This window comes from Taurulus bubalis (genome assembly GCF_910589615.1).
Source record: "Taurulus bubalis genome assembly, chromosome: 4".
Classification (NCBI taxonomy): Eukaryota; Metazoa; Chordata; class Actinopteri; order Perciformes; family Cottidae; genus Taurulus; species Taurulus bubalis.
Window position 1 is genome coordinate 15,991,000 of NC_136592.1, and position 22,601 is coordinate 16,013,600.

Genomic DNA, 22,601 nt, shown 5'->3' on the forward strand with positions numbered 1-22,601 from the left:
ATATGACTGTACAGTTTTGGAGAAAAGTGAATGCAAAGTCTGATCAAAAGACATAATGAAAATAATAATTTCAGAATCTAAATCTCATCTGGCTTGATTGACAGATATAGTTTAGTATCATCGGCATAACAGTGAACGTTTATGGAGTGTTTTCTGATAATACTGCCTAAAGGAAGCATATATAAAAGGTGAATAAAATTGGTCCAAGCACAGAACCTTGTGGAACTCCATGGCGAACGGCAGTGGTCATTGAGGCCTCATCGTTTACAAATACAAACTGAGATTGATCTGATACATACGATTTAAACCAGCTTAGTGCTGTACCTTTAATACCAATCTACTGGTCTAGTCTCTGTAATAAGATGTCATGGTCAATGGTGTCAAACGCTGCACTAAGGTCTAACAAGACAAGTACAGAGACAAGTCCCCTATCTGATGCAACTAGAAGGTCATTAGTAATTGTCACTAGTACTGTCGCTGTGCTATGATGCTTTCTAAATCCTGACTGAAACTTCTCAAATAAACTATTGTTACGTAAAATGTCACACAACTGATTTGCGACTATCTTCTCCAGTATCTTAGAGAGGAAGGGAAGGTTAGAGATAGGTATGTAGCCAACACCTCTGGATCCAGGGTGGATAAGAGTATATCTAAGAGTATAAATAAGAAAACAAAGTTCCATCCATCCATCCATTATCAGCCGCTTATCCGGGGTCGGGTCGCGGTGGCAGCAGGTTCAGCAGGCCGACCCAGGCTTCCCTCTCACCCGCAACACTTTCCAGCTCATTCTGGGGGATCCCGAGGCGTTCCAAGGCCAGCCGGGAGATATAATCCCTCCAGCGTGTCCTCGGTCTTCCCCGGGGCCTCCTACCAGTTGGACGTGCCTGGAAAACCTCTAATGGGAGGCGTCCAGGAGGCATCCTGACTAGATGCCCGAACCACCTCAGCTGACTCCTTTCGACACGAAGGAGCAGCGACTCGACTCCAAGCTCCCTCCTGATGTCCGAGCTCCTTACCCTATCTCTAAGGGTGAGCCCGGCCACCCTGCGGAGGAAGCTCATTTCGGCCGCTTGTATTCGAGATCTCGTTCTTTCGGTCACGACCCAGAGTTCGTGACCATAGGTGAGGGTTGGAACATAGACCGACCAGTAAATGGAGAGCTTCGCCTTCCGGCTCAGCTCCCTCTTCACCAGGACGGACCGGTACAGCGCCTATTTTATTGCTGCAGCCGCACCGATCCGTCTGTCGATCTCCCGCTCCACCTTACCCTCACTCGTGAACAAGACCCCGAGATACTTGAACTCCTTCGCTTGGGGTAGGCAGTTTGTCCCCACCTGGAGTTATCAAACAAAATCCGTGAAATCATCCACTGTGCACACAAGTCGTTTCCTCTGCCCAGAGGCTTCTTGGCTTTGTTCTCCAAGACGAGAAGAGTTCTCTTTGAAAGATTTTCCACTAGGCAAAAAAAAAAAAAAAGATCTTCCCTTACCTGTATAGTGTATTCTCCTAGCTCATGAACATGTTGTTCATTATAGACACAAACAACTATTGACTGATATAGATAGCCTTCTGCCATAATCGTCAGGTCACCTCTGACATATATATATATATATATATATATATATATATATATATATATATATATATATATATATATACACATACATATACATACATACATACACACACACACACACACACACACACACACATACACATACATACCCAGGGGTGTGCAAACTTTTTGGCTCAGGGGCCACGATGAGTTTTAAAATTTGAGAGACGGGCTGAGCCAGTATCAGATCGATGTAGAGTGTGTGTGAACGAATATAAATTCAAAGTAAAATCCATTAATTAAAAAGTAAATAAAACATTTAATTTCACTGTTGTGAAACCTTTTTTTGCCAGTGCATCAACGTTTGGTGTCAGTTTGGTTGTGGCAATTCTCAGGACAGATCTGAGGTGTTCATGTTGATGTTCATCAGGTTACTGGGATGTGTGGTGTTATGTGTTGATTTTCATCAGGTAACTGGGATGTGTGGTGTTATGTGTTGATTTTCATCAGGTAACTGGGATGTGTGGTGTTATGTGTTGATTTTCATCAGGTAACTGGGATGTGTGGTGTGATGTATTGGTGTTCATTACGCTGAACATCGGCTCACAGGTAGAGCCAAACAATAGCAGCATTCTCTGTGCATCCTCCGGATGTTTTGTGAAGCATAACACTCATCCAGTTTAAGAGTTAATCTTCTCCTTTAAGACGGAGTCACATTGAAGATCAATCAGCTCCAATTCCAACTCCTGCGGCGCTGTTTCATAGTCTTGTGACAGCCCAGGTAGACAAAATGACCCGGCCCAGATCCGGCTTAAGCTCGGCATGCCGGAAGAAACACGTTGGGCCGAGTCGGGCCGAGTCCGGTTGCCGACTCGGCCGAGTCAGCACCGGCCCAATCCCGGCACGCCAGAAGAAACACGTCGGCCTGGGTCCGGTTGCCGACGGGCCAGAACCTGCTTTAGTGCTGGCTGCCGATAAACCCGACTGCCATGTCTAAGACAGAACAGGCCCGTGTCTGTAACAGCTGAATCTAGGCCAGATATAGCAAAAATTCATTCACCTTTGGCCGCATCGAGCCGGAACACAGCCGATCAGCTGACAATCAGCCTCAATACGGCCGAGTCCGCTGCTACCTGGGAGGGGACGTGACACCAGCTGAAGTCACACTAGAACCCGATGTGACACATGAGCGTGCCGGTTGCCATTGGGTGGACACAGTGGGGGAAATAAACATTATGGAAAGACTGACACACAGGCTATGGCTGACAGGATCACGGATGGACAGTAAATGGAGGAAGTGGACTCTATGGCAGTTGACACAGACTTGATATGACAGCAGGTTTTTCATTTTTTGTTTTTATTCTGGTTGTCGATGTTGTTGATGACTTGTATTGGTGTACTTATTGTTGAATAAAAATAAAATGGTAAAAAAACAAAACGTAATGTACTTTTAATAAGGGCTGTTAGAGTGCTCGTACTAGGGAGTGGGATCAACTGAAATGCCGGGTATTGCAGGGAAAAGGCTAAATGAATGTGGCCATTTGAACAATTCTTTACCAATATACGGCGGGCCGGATTAATACGCACAATTGTGACCTTAGGGTCCTATGCTCTGACCTCAAGGTTGACCTCAATATGAACACCACACAAAAGGGTTAAATTGGCTGAAATGTCACCTTCAGGTTGTAACAATTCACCCTCAGACTTAAATAGAAGGGGAAAGCACTACTACTACTACTGAATGATGTATATGTTTAGTACAGAACGTATCCTATAATTTCAGGAATTTTCTTAAAAGTTCATAACGAAGATAAAGAGGCCATTGAATTTAAAATATGTTGTAAGCTTTCAATATTAAACATTAAATACTCAAAAATATCCTACCCAAGGGCTTCAGCATAGGAATGTTCTCTCAGTCAGTCTGCACAACATTCCACTTCCTCAAAGTCACCCATTGAGGCCGCCTATATAAAAGTGTGCCTGTTTGCACAAGCAACACAACTGACAGTTAAAGTAAAAATGTAACTAAATAATACACTTTCATATAATTTAAAGTTATATAGTTATCATTAACACTGGAAAGTGGAGAAATGTGAAATGTTCATGAATTAAATTACAAAGACCAGAAGAATTTGGACAAACCCAAAGACTTCCATAGTTCCCACAAGTGCAGCTGTCTCTACTACTAAAACCAAAATATATATCCAGAATTTTGAGTGGCAATAATTTCAACAGCCACACAATCATGGTTGTTTGACCCAGATAAGAGCAGCTGTTGTATTATATAAACTGGGTGAACACCCAAACAGTTGATTAGATGGGAGCAAGAACTGCATGGTAACGTTAGAAAGTGGTGAATTAGAAAAAAGAAAGATCGTACAAGAGGTTGTGATACCAATGTGACCCACATTAAGACCCACTGTGATTACATTTAAACCAACACGACATTTCACAGCAGCTTTCAGGTCTCATTTACTGTACATAAATTGCAATGCCGTGATAACATCGCAACTGACCATCGATTTGAAAAAGGATTATAGAACAAATGTCAAAAATAATTTCCTGATTCTTCAAGTTGTTAAATAAATTAATTATTAATCATGAAAAAAACAACAACAACAAAACACCAGATGAGAGTGGCAAAACCATTTTAATATAAAATATTGTAGAAGGTACAAAGGCTACATGATTAGAGAGCATCATTTTGTAATGACTGAAATTATTCACCTCGTTGACTTTCATTGCTGGCAGACCATAGACCTACCAATCACTGCATGACATGGAAACATAAACTTTACTTTACTGAAAGTGCTTCATATATAACTCAGCGGGTGTCCTTGTGTATACATTCAAGTACAAAAAATGAAATACAAAAACTAAAGAGGGCTAATGTGAAAATATTTCAGAAACCGAATAAACATCTATGAGAATGGTCTTAAGTAGCACAATACATCTATTATCAGACAGGATTCTTCCGCACATCAATTAATGCATTATTTGAAGTCAGTGGTCCGATGTTGAGGCTGGAGCGGCGGGACTCTCTGCGAGACTTAACCGCAGGCAGGGACGCCGGCCCACCCCAGGACCCCATACCTGTTTGAATTACACGGTTGGAAGGAACATCCCCAGCTGGTTGAAGCCATAACTCCTCCATGACAGCAGGTTCCTCAGTAGGGAGAGAGGAGCGTCTCCAGGTAGACGGGAGAGGGGTGTTCACCAGTTCACGCATTTCTTCCCTGGACCTGGAAGGTTTGTCAGACTGACCCGTCGTCCCGCCTCCTGGACTGTCTTCAGGGCAGCGGGGCAGCTTTTCCATGCTGCCAATGCCTGCTGGTTTACCATCATATGCCACAACTATAAAACAACACATGTCAAAGGGACAGTTAGAGTTGCTGGAAAACATTAATCATAACAGTGACAATACACACCAGACTTGAGTGCTACTACTTGGAGTTTACTCAAAACTTATTGAATATCAAAACAAATGTTTAGATAACCCCCTAACCCATGTTTAGATAGAGATTCTAACCCTAACCCTTTAGGTCAAATATAACCCTAACCCTTTAGGTCAAATATCTGAACCAAAAACATAGGATGTCAGATGATGTACACTTGTGTGTAAATAAATAAGTAACATTCAGGTATGCGGGGCAAAGCAAAACAAAGTTTGAAACTTAACAACATTGGTGTAAAGTAATTAAGTACATTTACTAAAGCACTATACTTAAGTACAATTTTGTTGCACTTCAGAACATTTATCTGACAGCTTTAGTTACTAGTTACAATATTTAATTCAGCAAGTTTAAACATGAATATTTAATTCAGCAAGTTTCTTAAATAGTAAAATAAAATATGAATGTATATAAACTATAAAGTTAGAACTAGCTCCATCTTGACTAACTTAAAAGTAATGTATAAGATGTATTATTATATAATGCATAATAAAGTAGGAGAGCTCATCCACAGCCTCGGCATCATGTTTTGATGCCAATAAGCAAAGTATGGCTTAATAACATAAATATCTGAAGCCGTCTTGCTCCAAGCTGTAAAGACAATGATTACGATAATCGTAAATAACAAAATAAACAAACACTTTTATCTCATAATACTTCTAGCTTTACCAAAGTTGTTTGGCTGGCTGCCTGGACCACAGAGTTCCCTCAGTTTGTTGCTTAGTTCCAGATTTGCTGTCTTGTAGTGGGTCAGCTCCATGCTGAGGTTATGGATCCATCCTTCATACTGCCGCTGCCTCCCTGCCATGCCCTCGTCTATTTGCTCTGTAGGAGTGAAAAGACACCCACTTTTATGAGATGATTATGAAGATAATCTAGCAACTTCTTTATGTATAAAATGTAGAAGATATTATAACTTAAATGTTTAACAACTTAACCTATATCCAGTGTCGACTAAAGAGTGTGGGATTTATAATATATTTGATGCAAGCCACATAGACACCTGCAGGCAACCCTTGTTTTTAGTGAGAGATAAAAGATAAAAGGTTCTGCACCTCGACACTGCTGCAGTAGGAGCTGCACACTCCTCTCATGTTCCTTCTGCTGTTGTGTGAGCCGGCGATCTGTGTCGAGTTGTGTGCGATCAAGGGCGTTCTCCAACCACTGCACCAGCTTCTGCTGCTCATCCAGTTGCATTTCCAACTCAGCCAGCGCAAGCTGGAGCTTACGCTCCTCCTCACGCAGAGTCACCACCTACAGGACACATTAACACTCTTTAGCCCAGTGTTTTTCAACCTTTTTTGAGCCGCGGCACATTTTCTACAATAAAAAAATCCCGCGGCACACCAACAACCCAAAAAGTTACAGAATGTCACAGTATTCAGTGTTTCACCTGGTTTACAGCTTTAGGGGGGCGGAGGGGGAGCGACTGACGGACATACTACATCGTGGCACCTCACAGTACTACAAAGTAATACTTCACAGTACTAGTGACTCCATCTGTGCTTTTATAAATAATAGAACATTGAAATCACTTTCAATTAAACCAGATTGCTCCATCAGACAAAAACAAATGTGTTATCACTTTGTTAGAAAAATAAAGTTAAATCCGTGCAAAAAATAACTAACATTTAGTTACAACTAATTAGCTTATTGTGGAAAACAACAAGCTATTTTTTTGCAAAACAGAATGAGTGCAGATGTGTGAGCATAACGTTGTATCATTAATAGTGGCTGCTTTCCTCAACAACTCTTTTTAAAACGAGGTAGATTTGATACAGCCGTTCTCAATTCATGCTCCATGTTGAGCGACGCAACAGCAGAAAAGACGACCTCACGGAGATCTCATAAAGATCGGCGAGTCGTACATGCGCATGTGACATATTAACGGCGTACGGTAAAATCAGCATTTCCTCTTGCGCCCCACCTGTAATACGCCCCAGTTTGATGAATACTGACTTAAAGGAAACATAGTGTTCATTTATTTTAATGATGACCACAAAGTGAGCAGGCTTTGTCACTTAAGTGTGTTTTTCGGGCTTTTGGAAGAATATTTCCAGAGCCTCAGAAACGTCATTGATGGAGCGCCAGGCTGCAGCCTGTTGGATGTTTGTCTTGACCTACAAATACCTTAACTGTTGGGCTTTAAATATGAGAGCTCATAGCTTAAAATAGTGATAGCTTAAAGCAGCAAATCCCATTGTGAAAAGCACGCGACATATTTTTCGCCGCTCTCTCTGTCCACTGTGTGCTCTCCTGTGTGCATCGCATCGGGGCGGAAAGAGTTGTAGACGCGACCCAGACATGACATACTGTCGTGTACGATCAATAACATACGGCTGTTTAGTTTGTTTAATAGCAGAACAAGGTGCAGACCTGTTCTATAGGAAACTACTAGGCCAGCCACTATATTGCAGGCTCAGACGCTTAACAATGGAAAATTATTTGCGGCAGCTAAATAATATTTTTTTGGACCAATTAAGTGAAATTGGAAATTTTCTCACGGCACACCTGACGATCTGTCACGGCACACTGGTGTGCCGCGGCACAGTGGTTGACAATCACTGCTTTAGCCTATATATTGGTGAGTTCAGACATAAAGAGTCACACCCTGTAAGGTATGATACCTCGCTCAGCTTTCTTGTGAAAGAGTGTTTCCATTACAATTGATCGTTTAATGTTACAGATGTTTAAATTACATTAGTGTTGTGTAACAAACTGGTCAAATAAATACATTTCTGCAGTGCTGAAAGGTGTATGTTGAGCATTCCACAGACCTTGTCGAAGTACTTGCACAGCAGAGCTCTGGTCTCAGAGGCCGACAGGTAACTGAGTTTGGCCATAAGATTCATCTCCCACTGGGAGAGCACACTCGCAGAAGCCCTCAGCTGTCTCTGTCTCTGAGTGATGGCCTCATTCTTGTACTCAATCGCTGCATCCAGAGCCTCGATAGCCTCATCCAACTGGAAAAGTGTTCGCTCCTCCTACAAATGCCAGAGGGAATAGATGGACTTAATGAGGATGTGAACATGAACATCTAGTCACAGGTAATATCACAGCTTCCAGGGAAAATCTGTTACGGCTATACTGCTATAATTGCCATGTAAAGTACCTAATTCAGTACTACAATACTTACCGGGAAATAATTTGATCCTTGTCTGCCACACAATTAAAAATATGCTGACATAACGTTTTGGGTGCACATTTAAGCAATAAGGTACGAGAGGCAGTACTGTATCATCAATAATGTACTGTTCAAGGGTGATGTTAGGCCCGACGCGCAGCGGAGTGCCGGCAAACCCAACTAACGGTCGCGCAATTTAAATCTACCTGTTATTTTAAGTGCGCACTGATATGGAACGCTCTAAATGTAAACAGGCTGTACAGTACTTTGTGGCTGAATAAAATACACCCCGTGACTCACTCTCAACCAATCAGAATGCTTGATTTGATCTACCCGTATTATAAAAACTATTATACAACAGTATTATAATACAATTCTATATGTATACTGCTATACAATAGAATATACATATGTATGGTATTTTATAAAGGATTTTTTCAATAATGGCATTTGTTATTCTGAACCATAAAGTAGGCGGCAGTTGAATAAAATCATGTGGCTATAATCTGGTTAAACAGAGAGAGAAAAAACACCCAGTCACCATCTTTCTGAGCTCAGCTGCCTTTACACTGTAGTGACCGACCTCTGGTGGCGTGTGCTGTGCACTACAATACAGCATCGAAAACGGAGTTACGACGGTATTAATAATACCGTAAGGATTTCTAAGTGCCCAGGTAAACTATCTGACCATAATACCGCCTAGCTTGAACCCAAGATTAATATCTGACCTCAGGTGACAGCAGGCTTCCCTGCCGGAGCTTATCGTCCAGCTCCACTCTTTGTTTGAGCAATGAATCTTTCTCTTGACGAAGGTTGGAGATCTCTTGGCGAATCTGCTGAGAGTCTTGAGCACTGCTGCTGCGAAGGAGACCATTCCTCTCACTCAACTCTTGCTCAAGTGACTCAATGCGCCCCGTGAGCATCACCAGGTTTTTACTCAAGGCCTGGAGGGAAGATGAACAAAAAAGTTAAGCATTTGCGAGTTGCCCGTATCACTGAAAGGAGTTGTTTGTTGGTGTTAATACCTGACTGGAGCGGAGCCTCTTGGTCTCCAGTTCACTGCGTTCCTGTAGTAAGGCTTCTTTCTTGGCCAGGATTTGCTCTCGTTTAGTGAGCTCTCCTTCCAGATCTTCCAGTTCTTTCCTCTGGTCCAGTACCCGCTCCATTTCCTCATCCAGCCAGCGTTTTTGTTCCTCAATCTTCTGCTCACAGGGAGTCAAAGGACAAAAGCCCACACATCATGCTTAAATAGAGACACAGACGCACAAACTAAGGCTGCAGGGAATGACAATAAAAAAATCTGTGCATCTCTAACAAAATGACAAACCATTGTATGACAAATGTTATTTTGCACTTTAGAGGCAATTTGTTTTCTATAAATTACAAGTTAGGAGAGATATTCTCCTTGAGCTTCTTGTCCCACCTGTTGTTCTTCTAATGAGATGACCGAGCCATTACTGCCACTGCGTCTCTGCCTCTGGAAGGCAGCCACCTCCTCTGTCTTTATTCTGAGAATCTTTTGCTGCTGCTCATTCTTTATCTCCAGTTCCTACAGAAGGGATGGAGGTTTGAAAGATAAAAGGTTAATTAAAGAATTAGTATCAAACAAATCTATCTCTGTCTTAAAGAAATGAATGCATTTGGCCCACACCGGTGGATGGAACCTACAATCAGGTGTGGGACGAGACACCCCTGATCTGGATCCCCCTCGTCAGGGAGGTTTACAAAAGCCAAAAAGGGGAACGGCACAGGCGAAACATGCGACGAGAGGCTTCTCCTTTTTGTGAGGATTGAGCCGGTAAGTCGGCTTGCGGCCGGGCTAAGAGACTGTAGTTCAGTAGTTAACTGATAGAGCTCTGGACCGAGCTACGTTTTGAGTTGTTTTGTGTTTGTTTAATTAAAATACTTTAAAAACCTGCAGAACTAAATCTGCCTGTGATTGCTGCGCTGCCCTAACTCCGGTGTCCTCTGTGCCGTCCTGTTACAGCCCTCATACAGTATACCAAGACATTTTCCTTTAAACCATTGCTAGACATTTGGACTTTTAAAGGGTAAGTTTCAATCTTTTACTGCTGAAGGAGATTTTGTTGGTGTAAACAGAAGAGAATGGGGGATACAACACAGCCCTGGGGAACTCTGTGTTAAAATCAACTTACTGGTTTTATAATCATTTACAAGCACCTGTTGTGGCCTGCTCTTTAAAAACCGGCTAAATCCATAAAACCAGTGTCTTGTTGACCTGAAGATCCACTAGTGGTGCAGTGATACACTAGTCAGAGTCACAGAGCCCTTCTAGTGGTTTCTTCTTGCAACTGCACATGCAACGTGAAAAGAAAATCTATAAAAAAAAGTTACACTACTAAAACTGCAGGTGAAACATTTATTGGTGATTTTCATTTGTCAAATGGGGTAAAATGAATACATTAGGTTGGATGAGACTGTTGGACTTCAGCATGTATACTGGAGAACAGTGCTTCTTCCAAATTTAGTGCTCTATGGTGAAGTGAGTTGCTGTCTTGGCCAGAGGTACCTTGACTCTGTGAGTTCTTCTTTGCATCTCGCTCTCCAGACGTCGTTTCTGCTGACTTTCCTGGCGCAGCCGCTTTTGCAGCTGCTCTTGCTGTTGCCTCATATTCTGAACACTTCGCTCTAGCTCTATCACGCGGCGTTCGCTCTGAGCAGGAAGGTTGGCAAGACGAGCTGTGTCCCTCTGACGCTGACTGAGAACCTGGTACGAAACCAAACACATTTTCCTTTTCAGAAATGTAAAAGTACAGGTCTAAAAGATGTGTATAAGATAACTAAAGGACAGTTCAGTATGTTGTTGCTAATTACGCATCAGTGACTGTTTAAAATAGTATCTTAGCTGCTCAAAAATATTCTTCCAGATGCCACACAATTCAGCATCACTAAATCTCTAGTTGTTATTAGGCATTAAAACAAAGATGTGACAGTCCAACCTGAACTTTGCTCTGAGCAGCAGCTATCTTCCTGCGACATTCCTGTGCTCTGGTTTTGTCCGTCGAGCTGATTTCTTTTTCTTGTCTCTCTAGATCCTGCAGCTGCCGTTGGGCCTCCTGCAGCTCCTGTCGAGCCTGCACAGCTTCACGCTCCAGAGCTGTGATTTTATGACTGTATTGCCTGTTCAGGGCCTGAGCATCCTTACCTAAAAAGAAAAACATTTGATAAAATAAGAGAACCTCCATCTAGAAAAAATGCAGCTCAGGAAGTATAACGAGATCAAAATGTCTACCTGTTTTGACCAGCTCCTTGATGAGTTCTTCTTTCATACGAATGGTGACGGAGAGCTCCCTGATCTTCTGCTGTGCCTGAAGAAGTCCCAACTCTGAAACTCCCTCAAAGCTTTTCAGACTATCACGCACAGATGTCTCCCCACTACTGGAGTTGGCTACAGAGATTTGAGAGAATACACACAAGATCAGCAGGGTGTCATCATGAGAAGGGTAACAGAGCTTCAAGGCAACCGCGAAGGTTCAAGCCCTAATGTGTCATCTTCCTTTATGTAAGGCAAGTTTATTTGTATAGCACATTTCGAAGTGCTTCACATAAAACCATTAAAAGCATCTAAACATAATGCAGAGAAACAAGTCATCAATCTGGATTTAAATGAGCTGAGGGTCTCAGCAGACCTGCAGCTTTCAGGGACCTTGTTCCAGATGTGTGGAGCAGAAAAGCTGAACGCTGCTTCTCCATGTTTAGTTCTGACTCTTGTAACAAAGTAGACCAGTCCCAGACGACCTGAGGGGTCGGGATAGTTCATAATGTAAGTCCTCTAACCCTTAATATATTCTTCAGGTGAGAGTAGGCTGATTTTGTAAATGTCTCGATATGGCTGTTGAGGTCTGAATCCATAACTACATCTAGACTTCTGGCTTGGTTTGAGGTTTTTAACATCAGTGATTGAAGCTGAGCGCTGACTTTAAATCGTTCATCATTGGACCAAAAACAATCTATAAAATCAGTATACCATTACAAGCCTTTTTTCACAGCACCCAAACCAAATGAACAGAAAACAACTATTCCGCTATATTTTGGTTTTCCTTTACATGCACCCTGCTCCTCTCCTGTGTCAGTTTTTCACCATGGGACAGACACACACGTACGTCAAAGAGGCCCTCTAAAATGAACAGTGCTTCCCAACAAATGCCCCAGATCAGAGGTAAATGGGAGTTGGCTCAGCACCTGCTGAGCTGAGAGGCTCGCAGATGCATCACCTAGCAGGCTTAATATCTGACCAGCCAGGAAGCTGTAAATAAACCACATGATTTGACAGTTTCGCTATTAGCTAGTTATTCAATGAGTGAACCTGTACATCAAATTATAAATTGGATTTATGCATAAATGATAACTTTTGAGAACATAAGAGTCCTAGCAAACAGCAGAAACCCACGGGATCCTGTTATTTTACCTGCCTCACCAATAAATACTAAATATATTTCTAACATACAGGGACACTTTAGGTTGTTAAGACTTACATGCTTTTCTGGCTAAACAGAGGCGCTGGTCTGCCTCAGGCAGAGATATGAGTCCTCTACCACCAAATGCTAGTTCCCCTGATAGCATGTCCCCCTTGGTCCAGGTCAGGTTCACCTGTCTGAAAGAATGACGACATTATATACATTTCATACATACCATGAGTGCATGTGCTCAGTCTGTGATGTGTGCAATATGAATATCACAAACCCTCAATATAAATAGTGAAAGCTGTAAGCTATGATTTCTATAAACACAACATACTTGCGTCTCTCCTGGCTGTGGTTGATTTGATGGACCTCTTCTGTGTCTTGCATTTCTGCTTCTTCCTGGAACTCCTGCTCCTCATAGAGGCTACAATCCCGATCCCCACAAGGGATATTACCAAGACTGCTCACTGGACTGACCTGTAACTACACACATGAACTCATAGATATATAAAGCTGCATCAATATCTGATAACTTGTTAAATACATTTGGATCGGTCTAAAGAGTATAGTAAAAAAACAATCTTTATTTTATTGTATTTATAAGATGATACTCTGGTACCTTGCAACTTTGGTATTGGCTCACTCCATTGAGAGCATGCACCTCCATTTTTCCCACATTTTAAACTTTTGAATCCACAAAACACCACAGGCTAAAACACTACGTGTGCTGGTTGGTTACCTGTCTGTATGTGCCTCCATTCTGACTGTGCTGCATGGAGCCCATAGGGGCTGTGTGAGGCCGCGGTCTCAAGTTAAGGCCCAGGCCCATCAGTCCTGGTGTAGACAGCAGACACTGCAACTCTACTATCAAGTCCTGTTGCTCCTGCAGCTTATCACTCTGAGAAAGAAAGAAAGCAATCAAAGTAACATTATCATCTAAGGAAACAACTGTAACGTTTTGAAAATGTGTATATTATGCTGGTGGCACATGAATAAGGCATGCCATGATTAAACTGTGAAACACTGCACTAATGGAAACACAGTATTACAATTCAAGTGAATCTCACCTGCTGCTTGTATTGCTCCATAGCATCCTCCAGAGCTGCTAAAAAGTCTGTGTTCTCTCTCTCCAGCCGCTGGATCTGTGCTTGAAGCAGGACAATACTATCCTCTTTCTCTCCATGCTCATTACTCCACCTCTCCTCCGCAGCCTCTGGATCCTGGGTATTATTTTTTAACACATGCATAAACTTATCAGCGCTGGATACTAAAAGTTCTGACTAAAACAGTTTTGTATATTCCCTTGGGTGTGTGCAAGAGACTAACCTGGTTCCTCACCGAAGGTCTTCCTCTCCTTAACGCAACACTGTCTTCAGTGGAGCTGTTTTCGATGCCACTGTCTGGTCCAGAGGCAGTGGTCAGTCCACTGCGCTCCTCCTCCACTGAGCACAGCCACTCCTTCACTCTCAAACTCTGTTCTGCAGTCAGAGCCCCTTCACTCTGCAGCTCCCGCAGCAACCTGTTATATATTAATAATAGAACAATTGAATGAAGAACTCATATTTCTTAATTGTATATATATATATATGAAAATAAAGCAAAAAACACATCTCAGTCAAGATTTGAGACTTGATCAAAACTCCAGTGATTAAAAATGCCAACAAACCCCACTTTTTTACCGGAGTGTGTCATGTATTCCTTTCAGCTCCTAAACTAACAAGCCAGTGTCAACACAAAAACATGTCCCCAGCAATTGTCTTCTTTTCGGCAGTGAGCTGCACAGCTCAAACATGTTCTGTCTCTAAAATATACAGAAGTGAAATTTCAATTGGATGTAATTTGGCTCAAGTGGAATTAGGATAGTTTATATTATGGTGGTGGTTTGAATGAAAAAAAGGATTAACAATAGTCAGGAAGAAAGATTCCTGGACTGTATGGAATAGAATAGGAATCATAATTGGCCATAATTTAAAATCCTTAATGTTTTATATTATGACCTTGTGCATTGGGAAACCATGGCATATAAATATAAAATGTACAGTAATTCATTAATTAACTGTAATTGTCTGTCAAAAACAGGCAAAGTACATACCAAGATAGTAGCAGTCACTCCAGTCAAAACATGTCATTACACCCTTACAGCAAAGACTACATTTAACTTGATCAATTACTGTGCTTTAACCTGTAAGCAGTGTCTGTGCATGTCCTATAGTGGGCGCTCTGGGCTTGCAGTCTGCTGATCTCTCCCTCTCCAAGTCGAGGTCTCCTGGTTGGATCAGCGTGAGAAATGATGCGGGTCTCTGAACGCTGGCGGTTTTCGAGGGCTCTGCGAAGGGCCTTGATTTGTTGCTCCAGTCCCTCGACCCGATCTGGCTCACGCTTGCAGTTGACCGTTGCCCGGTTTTGAATGTTTCTGGCCCTTGTGGCGTAGTTTAGTGTATTCAGGCTCTCATCAAAGTCTGAGGAAGATGGACTGATGCAGGCAATCATCAGTGTTTTCGAATTTCCTCCCAAAGAGTCTTTTAGTATCCTAGGTGAAACAAGGAGTACATGAATTGGAACAAATAGACAATTCACACCAATTTCTGTTTGAGTGCTATACTAAAACTTATTAAAATGTACCTTGTGATTTTAGAATCTCTGTATGGTATATGAGAGCCTTTCCTTTTAGGGTCCCCCAGTGCCCCTATAACATTTCCCAGAGCCAGAAGACCGCTGTTAATTTGGATACTCTCTTTCAGTCTCTCTCCAGTGTTCCCCGTCTTTAAGATGCGCTCTGACCCTGCAAGGTCAACAAAGTGGAACTTGGAAGACAACATTTGTGGTCCAGAACTTGCAGCAGTCCCATAAAGGCGAGAGCTCCCCCGGCGCTGGTCCATATACAGGGTAAAAATGGTGTGGGACCGGCTGGAATTTAGATTCATCTGGGTTGCACCGGTGTGCCTGGCTGTATTTCCTGACTCCAGTAAACTCAAAACCTCATCAAGACCTTCCACTTCGCACTCCTTTACGCCACACAAAACTACAATGTAAAAGAGACAAAAACATAAAAATTCTGATTAATACATACACAAATCACTCAAGTAAAATATTGCATAACATTTCATATCACAACCACAAAAACACACTTAAGGCTGCCTATTCCATACCAATGTTGCCTTTATCCTCCCTGATGTGGATGTCCTTGCTTGCTGTCTCCACCTCCAGTAAGTCCTTGAACTCCTCTTTGTAAACCTCAAGATAGGACACTCGGACAGAGAAGTCTGTGAGGTCATTTTCATCGAGCAGCTTGAAGACATCTGCAACAGCCCTGGGGATGATACCCTGCTCCTCATCTCTAAAGGAACCTATAAACACAATTAAAACACACAAAATTGAAACGCACCTGGCTCGTCATGGTAAAACTTGATTAGAGGACAGTGTTTATTTTGTTTCACAAGCCCAACTGATCTTCTGTAAAAGGAACTAAACTAAGTTTAAAACCGGATAAACAAAAACAGGATGAACTGAGCTGAACAAATTAAGTGAACAATGGAAGAAAAGATCAAAATAAATAACTTACAAATATTAGCTTCTCCAATGGTGTAAGTCTTGCCGGAGCCTGTCTGCCCATAGGCAAAGACTGTAGCATTGAAACCTTGAAAGAACGCATCTATGAGTGGCTGGACAGACGATGAATAAACCTCCTCTTGACAGCAAGTTTCTTCAAATAGGTAGTCGCAAAGAAAGTTTCGGTCGTGGCCGAGAGTAACTTGACACAACTCCGAGTCCACAGTGATACAGCTCTCGTGGCAGTGAAGACGCTCTTTAGGCACCAAGGGACGCACTCGAACAGCTACTTGCACTGCAGAATAATCCCCTCTGCTTTGGCCACTGGGCACTTTGGGAGACATTTCCGCTGCACCGCTGGAGCTCCTCTGTGATGCTCTGCTACATATGAATCATCTTTGGGCCACTAGAGGGGATAGAAGGATTTTTTTTTAACATCTCATGTCATCTGGGTGAAGGATGTAAGTAAGAATGTGAATGATTACGTGATAATGCAATTAAGCGACCCAGCAGTAAAATATTTTGCCATAAAACTATGTTGTACAACACAATTTAACCTACAGCAGAAGATGGTTGTATAAATAAATATATTTATATATACTAATGCCATCAATATACATTATATTTGTAATATAGTAACCATTGTTAGTAGAAAAACATATCTGAATGGAATGTCTGATTTTGGCAAATCAAATGATGAGTTGTTACTTGTTCTTTATTTATTGACAAATGTCGTTCACTTCACGATGATGTGGGACAACATGGATTACACTCGTAAAATTAAGCTTTAGTAAATCTGGTTTGACTGACGTCACTGAGGTTCACGTTAACAGACTAGCGCCATCATTATAAAACACACGAAGGTGTACAATAAAGTACCTAAAGTTAACTTGTTTTCCCATGTTAGCGAGCTGAAGTTAGCTAGCCGAGCCCTCATTTAACAAAGTAAATACGTGAGGTAGGAAGTACCGTTATCCGTAAAACACTCACACACGTCGGTGTTTTCTAAATAGTCTACAACAAGAAGCTACACTAAATCTCACGCGTTAGTGTGTTCTCCTGTTTTACAGATAAAACTTGGGCTAAGCTAAAGTTAGCAAGTTAGCCAGCAGTGCGAACAAGAAAACCAAAACATGAGGATGCGGCTGGATTATCTCGAGCCGCTGCTCAGCAGCATGATGTGTATTTATAGTAATACACTGTGTGCATTGATAGGGGAAGGGCTCGCTCCCACTAACAGTTAAGACGACTTACTTAAACTTGACAGAAGTTGCACCACGGATTGAGGATAACGCTGGAGTTTGTTTTATGGAGGGTGGAAGTTGAGGGGCAGAGCAGAGAGGGGGAGGAGCCGGGAAAGTTTGGGCTCATTTTGGGTGTGGTCTCTAGAAAGCATCAGGGCTGAGAGGGACGAATCGGAGGTAAAGATACTGATGCATAGCTGCAGAATTAAACACACAACTGGGAATTATAACATATCAATGTGACAAAATGTGCTCTGGGAATATTAATAACTATACAACTAGCATATAGCTGGGCCTTAGGGGATGAGTCGACTCTTTCTTGAGGAAACTTAGATCCTTCAATGTGTGCAGCAAGATGTTGGAGATGTTCTACCAGTCTGTTGTGGCCAGCGCTCTGTACTTCTCCATAGTCTGCTGGGGGAGCAGCATTGGAGCCGGAGACACCAACAGACTCAGTAAACTGGTGAAGAAGGCCGGCTCCATCATTGGCTGAAATGATTGTCCATATTGGATAACCGGACCACCCTCTCCACCACCTACTGCAGGGACAGCGGAGCACTTTCTCCAACAGACTTATTCAGCTGCACTGACACAAGGACTGATACAGGAGAACATTCTACCAACTGCAATAAGACTTTATAATAAATCACCTCTGGCCAGATCCTCCTTCAATTGAATCAAAATCAATAACCATAGCACCGCTGTTGGAAAAATGTACTCGACACCTAGTGGTAAAATCATTGATCAGGACATTTAATCTTTGCAAAGAGGAGCAGAGTCAGAAACACAACATGATGTCAATTGCGTATCCTGGACTGCTCCATGAATGAGCAGATAGTTACCTCTTAAATACATTAATGACACAATCACAGAAGCTCCCATGACGTCTTCAGATTCGCTTGCATCGGCATGGTCATATGATATCAAGGAACACCACGTTCTTCACACAGACACATGCAGGCATCCACAGTCTCAAGACTATCAGAAGGTCACTGTTAAAGCATATGTATGTTTTAACAGGAGAGGAGGTCACATGAGAAGCCACAAGCCTTTACACAGTATATGATTAATAATATAACTGTGAAACAGTAGTTGGTTAAGAGTAAATACGTTTTTCTTCTAACAATATACACTTTATATACATTGCATATACTTTACATTTTTATTATTCTTAAATGTAATATGTTCTGCTATTTGAGTATTTTTTCATATTTAATATTTGTATGTTTAATCTGTAACTTTGCTTGCTGCTGCTACAAACAAATCCCCCCCCCTCGGGATGAATACAGTATCTATCTATTATTAAATACTGAGCAAAATTGAACAAAATAGTTTAAGGACCACCAGTAACACCTTTGAAATGGGAGAAGATTTGGCTTCCTCTATGCTCTAAACTGAACGTAGTAGAAACATGTTCACTTTGGCACACACAGTTTTGTTACACATTGAGTCATAGACAGTTTGTTACTCTAAATGAAGAAAATAATTATGAACATGTTGGCAATAGTCAGCTGGTAAATACGTTTAAACTGCTTGTATGACTGGGATTAAACAAACTGTGATTTAGGAAGAAATGAATTGTAGGCACAGTCCTTCAATTGAAACCTCTGCAGGTACAGAAACACATCAACAATATTTAAAGCTGATTCTGATTTGTTATTATAATTGCAAAATAACCATGATCATAAACAACAGAAGATTGCCATCTTTACTGAGTAGTATATTTTTAATATTAAGGAAGACTGAGTTGTTGTCTGAATAGTGCACTTAAAATGACAATGGTAGTCTTCCAAAGCATTCAAAACGCATTGCTGACATTTGTTCTACTTTAAAAAAAACAAATGGGTTCATCCTTTGAAAAAGAGAAAGATTGCATCAAGATATTTATGAACATTACAATTTAATTGTATTCCTCTTGGCATAGAAATAGTTTGTACATAAAAGAAAGGAAAATAATATGGAAAACAAAGCATACTTGATTAAATATGATGACATGGAACACATTAAATGCAGAACATAAGTTTGAAAATAAAACATACTAATAACAATAACAATAATAAACATAAACCAGTAGCCATAATTGCAACATAAACATATACAGCATAAAAGCTGCAGTAGCATCAAAAGGTATCCATTCTTCTCTACTCTGTTATCTTTTCTACATCAGTGGGGGAGATTTTAATATTAAAGAAGAAAACTCTTTTTCCATGTTTTTAACACTCGAAAGAATACATCTGTCTATCATAATGGGAGAGCTTGTTCTTCATAACTACAGCTGTTTGGACATCAAGTGTACTGCTTACGCTTGATCTGGCATTGAGCGACAAACTGCACCATGATGGCGGAAATGTGTATGAAAATAAAGCCAGGCCTCTGACCACAAACAATACTGTTTATCATGTCCCAGCAGGGTTCAGCCTTTGAGCGTCTAGTTGAACTTGTGGTGTGACTTAATTCCATTAACAGGGCTATGTTCAGACACACTCAGTTGATGCACCTTCCTCTCACATCTTAAGGGATTGCATGGGGGCAGTGATCTTTCATGAAAAAGTAACAATCGCTTCTTTGGGGGACATTTTGCATTACTTTGAAGATGCAAACACATGTCCCATAATGTTCCTGTCTGTGACGTTTCATCTTCATCTTCTTTATGTTTTGCTTAAAAACAAAACAATATGATCTTTCAGATAATATATCCAGCAGTATCAAAACAAACAAATATCAGTCTTAACAAATAACATCACACCCAGAATTTAAGTCACTGTAAAGTATTAGTCTTTCCATAACATATGCACATGGGTCTTTTTGCAACTTTGCATGTTACAAACTGCAACAACACACTTAAAAGTGAAGGTAACAAATCTGTTTGAAAGTCGAGACGTCACGTCTCCCCTGGGAGCAGCAGGGGGCAGTGTAACAACATTGAAATCATGCACAAAAACACAAGTTTTCTTTCATGATGACTTCGAGACGATACGCTCAAATTTAACCGGGTTGAATGTGCAAAGAAAGAGAAAACGAAAACGGCAGTGTTTTAATGGTGCAAGATCAGATCAGCTTTCTGATTTAGGATTCTAATGCAGCTACACTATCCTCACTTCCTGTATACTTTGTACTGTACGAGTTAGCTTCAGGAACAACAGCAATAGGCACTACTGACATGCCTTCTATCTCCTCCCCTCACCTGCATGCCCACATTAAATGGCCCAGAGCCAAACTGACTGTGGAGTCCCGTCTGCACTCTTTGGAGCCTCAGCCAGTCACACTCTTTGTTTCATCAAACTTCAGAGGAGACAGAGGTATTCCCTTTCAAACGTAAGTACCAGTGATAACCCAGCCGGCTGTCAAAGAGTGTGTGCTGGTTTCCTATGACCGTACCTCAAAACCAGTCTGAGATCAGGATCTTGATTTCAGTCCCTGTATACACTGCCGGCACTCATGAGTTTTGTGTATCTGTGCAGTGTGCCACATTGGAAAGAGCAGTAGAGAAAGGATAATGGCAATGGTGGAGTGGGAATAGAAGGATTAGATGGTGGACGTAATATAAAGGTAGAGGTGAGGAGGAAAAGAGAAGACTGGGATAGGTGAAAAGTGAAACAGCACAGACAAAATACCAGATTTCAGACCAGGTGCTCTCAGAGAGGCCGACCTTCTCAGAGTCCAATTCGTATACATTTTTGTAGATTACTGTTGTGCACCAGGCTGGTCCTCACACAAGCAGTGCAGAGTAAATATCGCAGAAAGGGTAAGCTGTAAATGAAAAGAGGGAGTAGTATTTGGATTTAATCGTGGGACAGGAGTAGAAAAGGAGTAAACTTTGGACACTGAATCAACACCTCATAGATCCCTGAGGGACAGACTAAAGAACGGCCTCCCAATTCACCTCCTTGGCTTATTCTTCCATTAAGACCGAAGAGGCAGCGATAGACGGAAGAACAGTGAGAGATCTATTCTGCTGCGGTAATAAAGACAGCAGTTTTTAATTCAGCCTGCACCCCTCAGCCAGTGACTGGCTGCCTAGAGTAAATCGTCTTCTATTCAGCCATCACTCTGCCTCCCTATCTCAAAGCATCTTTTTTTTCTTCACTCAGCGGGTAATCTCATTTTAGGATCCTGTGGCTAAAGCTCTCCCGCCCCTTCAGCTGGGTTCTCAGTAAGTCTCTGCCACAGTATGGCGCCTCCTCTGAAACTGAAGATATCCTGTTGGTTTCCAGTGAACCAAACTTTGCCTCGCTATCCACAGATGCACTTTTGTGTGGGTTAGTTTCTGAGATGTTGTGTAACGCAAAGGAGTAGATAGATGTCTGGTGCAGCACAGAGGTGACACATTTTATTACACTTCACGAATGCCACGATTTTTCCAAATATACACCCCCGCATGAAGGGAAAATCATCACATCTTACTTGCAGAGAGCATGTGCATTTTACTGGGTTTACTTGTTTTTCCAGATGTAAAAGTTATTCATTCACTGTAAGAACACAGTGGCTCTTTGAGCAGCCTGTCTGTCTGCTGAACAGCATTGCTTTGTGAATAGCAAAAACTGAAGTGTTTCCCAAACAACCATTGCTCACATATATTACTGTATGTGTATCTCTGCTCTTACCGCATATTGCAGAAGGTAACATTTTATGCTTTTGCAAATGAAACTCAACTTCGTAAGGTTTATATGGCGTTTTAATTACTGTATTATAGTTGTACCGTAACAAGAATAGTTAAAACATGATCTTAAAGAGAATTATAAAATCTTCACACGTCATGATGACATGTCCAGTATACATAGTCAACACAGCAGGACTGTCAATTACAAAAATAGCACTTTCTAGATGGACCGTCTACATTTTCTAGTTCCTCCAGTTGAATGCTTGTTTGCTACACCATGTCATTCACCTTTTATAGTCAACGACACTCATTTCTATATTTGTGCAATAAATATGTTACAGTTCATTCACACAAAACTCTTGCTTTTATAGTTAAATCAACCCAAAAATACGTCACTCAGAGCCCATACATGTATTCCACCAGCTGCAAGACAGTTGTGTATCCTCCCATCACTTTAGAGTCATCAGTATGCTTGTTCATGATGACTTTACTACAGGTTTGAGACTTGGCTGCAGCAACTTCTTTAGCAACAACACACACACACACACACTTAAGTAGTCACCACAAACCATCAGATTGTCAAGAGTGCTTAGCTAAATCCAAACCAGACTTCTGTTTGGCCTTTGTGCTGTAAGCATGTTTCCACTCACTCT

General features: G+C 41.6%; 1 protein-coding gene across 1 annotated transcript; it reads right to left on the reverse strand.

The window, feature by feature from the left end:
• Positions 1-4,239: 4,239 nt before the first annotated feature.
• On the reverse strand, positions 4,240-16,448 carry kif7 (kinesin family member 7; the record flags this gene model as incomplete). Its single annotated transcript, XM_079216611.1, has 19 exons — positions 4,240-4,909; positions 5,677-5,832; positions 6,063-6,261; positions 7,785-7,991; positions 8,860-9,075; positions 9,157-9,333; positions 9,555-9,680; positions 10,662-10,859; positions 11,092-11,297; positions 11,385-11,540; positions 12,628-12,746; positions 12,890-13,032; positions 13,295-13,453; positions 13,623-13,775; positions 13,882-14,074; positions 14,738-15,085; positions 15,178-15,577; positions 15,705-15,902; positions 16,118-16,448. The coding sequence occupies 19 exons, from the start codon at positions 16,446-16,448 to the stop codon at positions 4,515-4,517; spliced, it is 4,080 nt and encodes a 1,359-aa protein (XP_079072737.1). The 3' UTR covers positions 4,240-4,514.
• Positions 16,449-22,601: the final 6,153 nt, after the last annotated feature.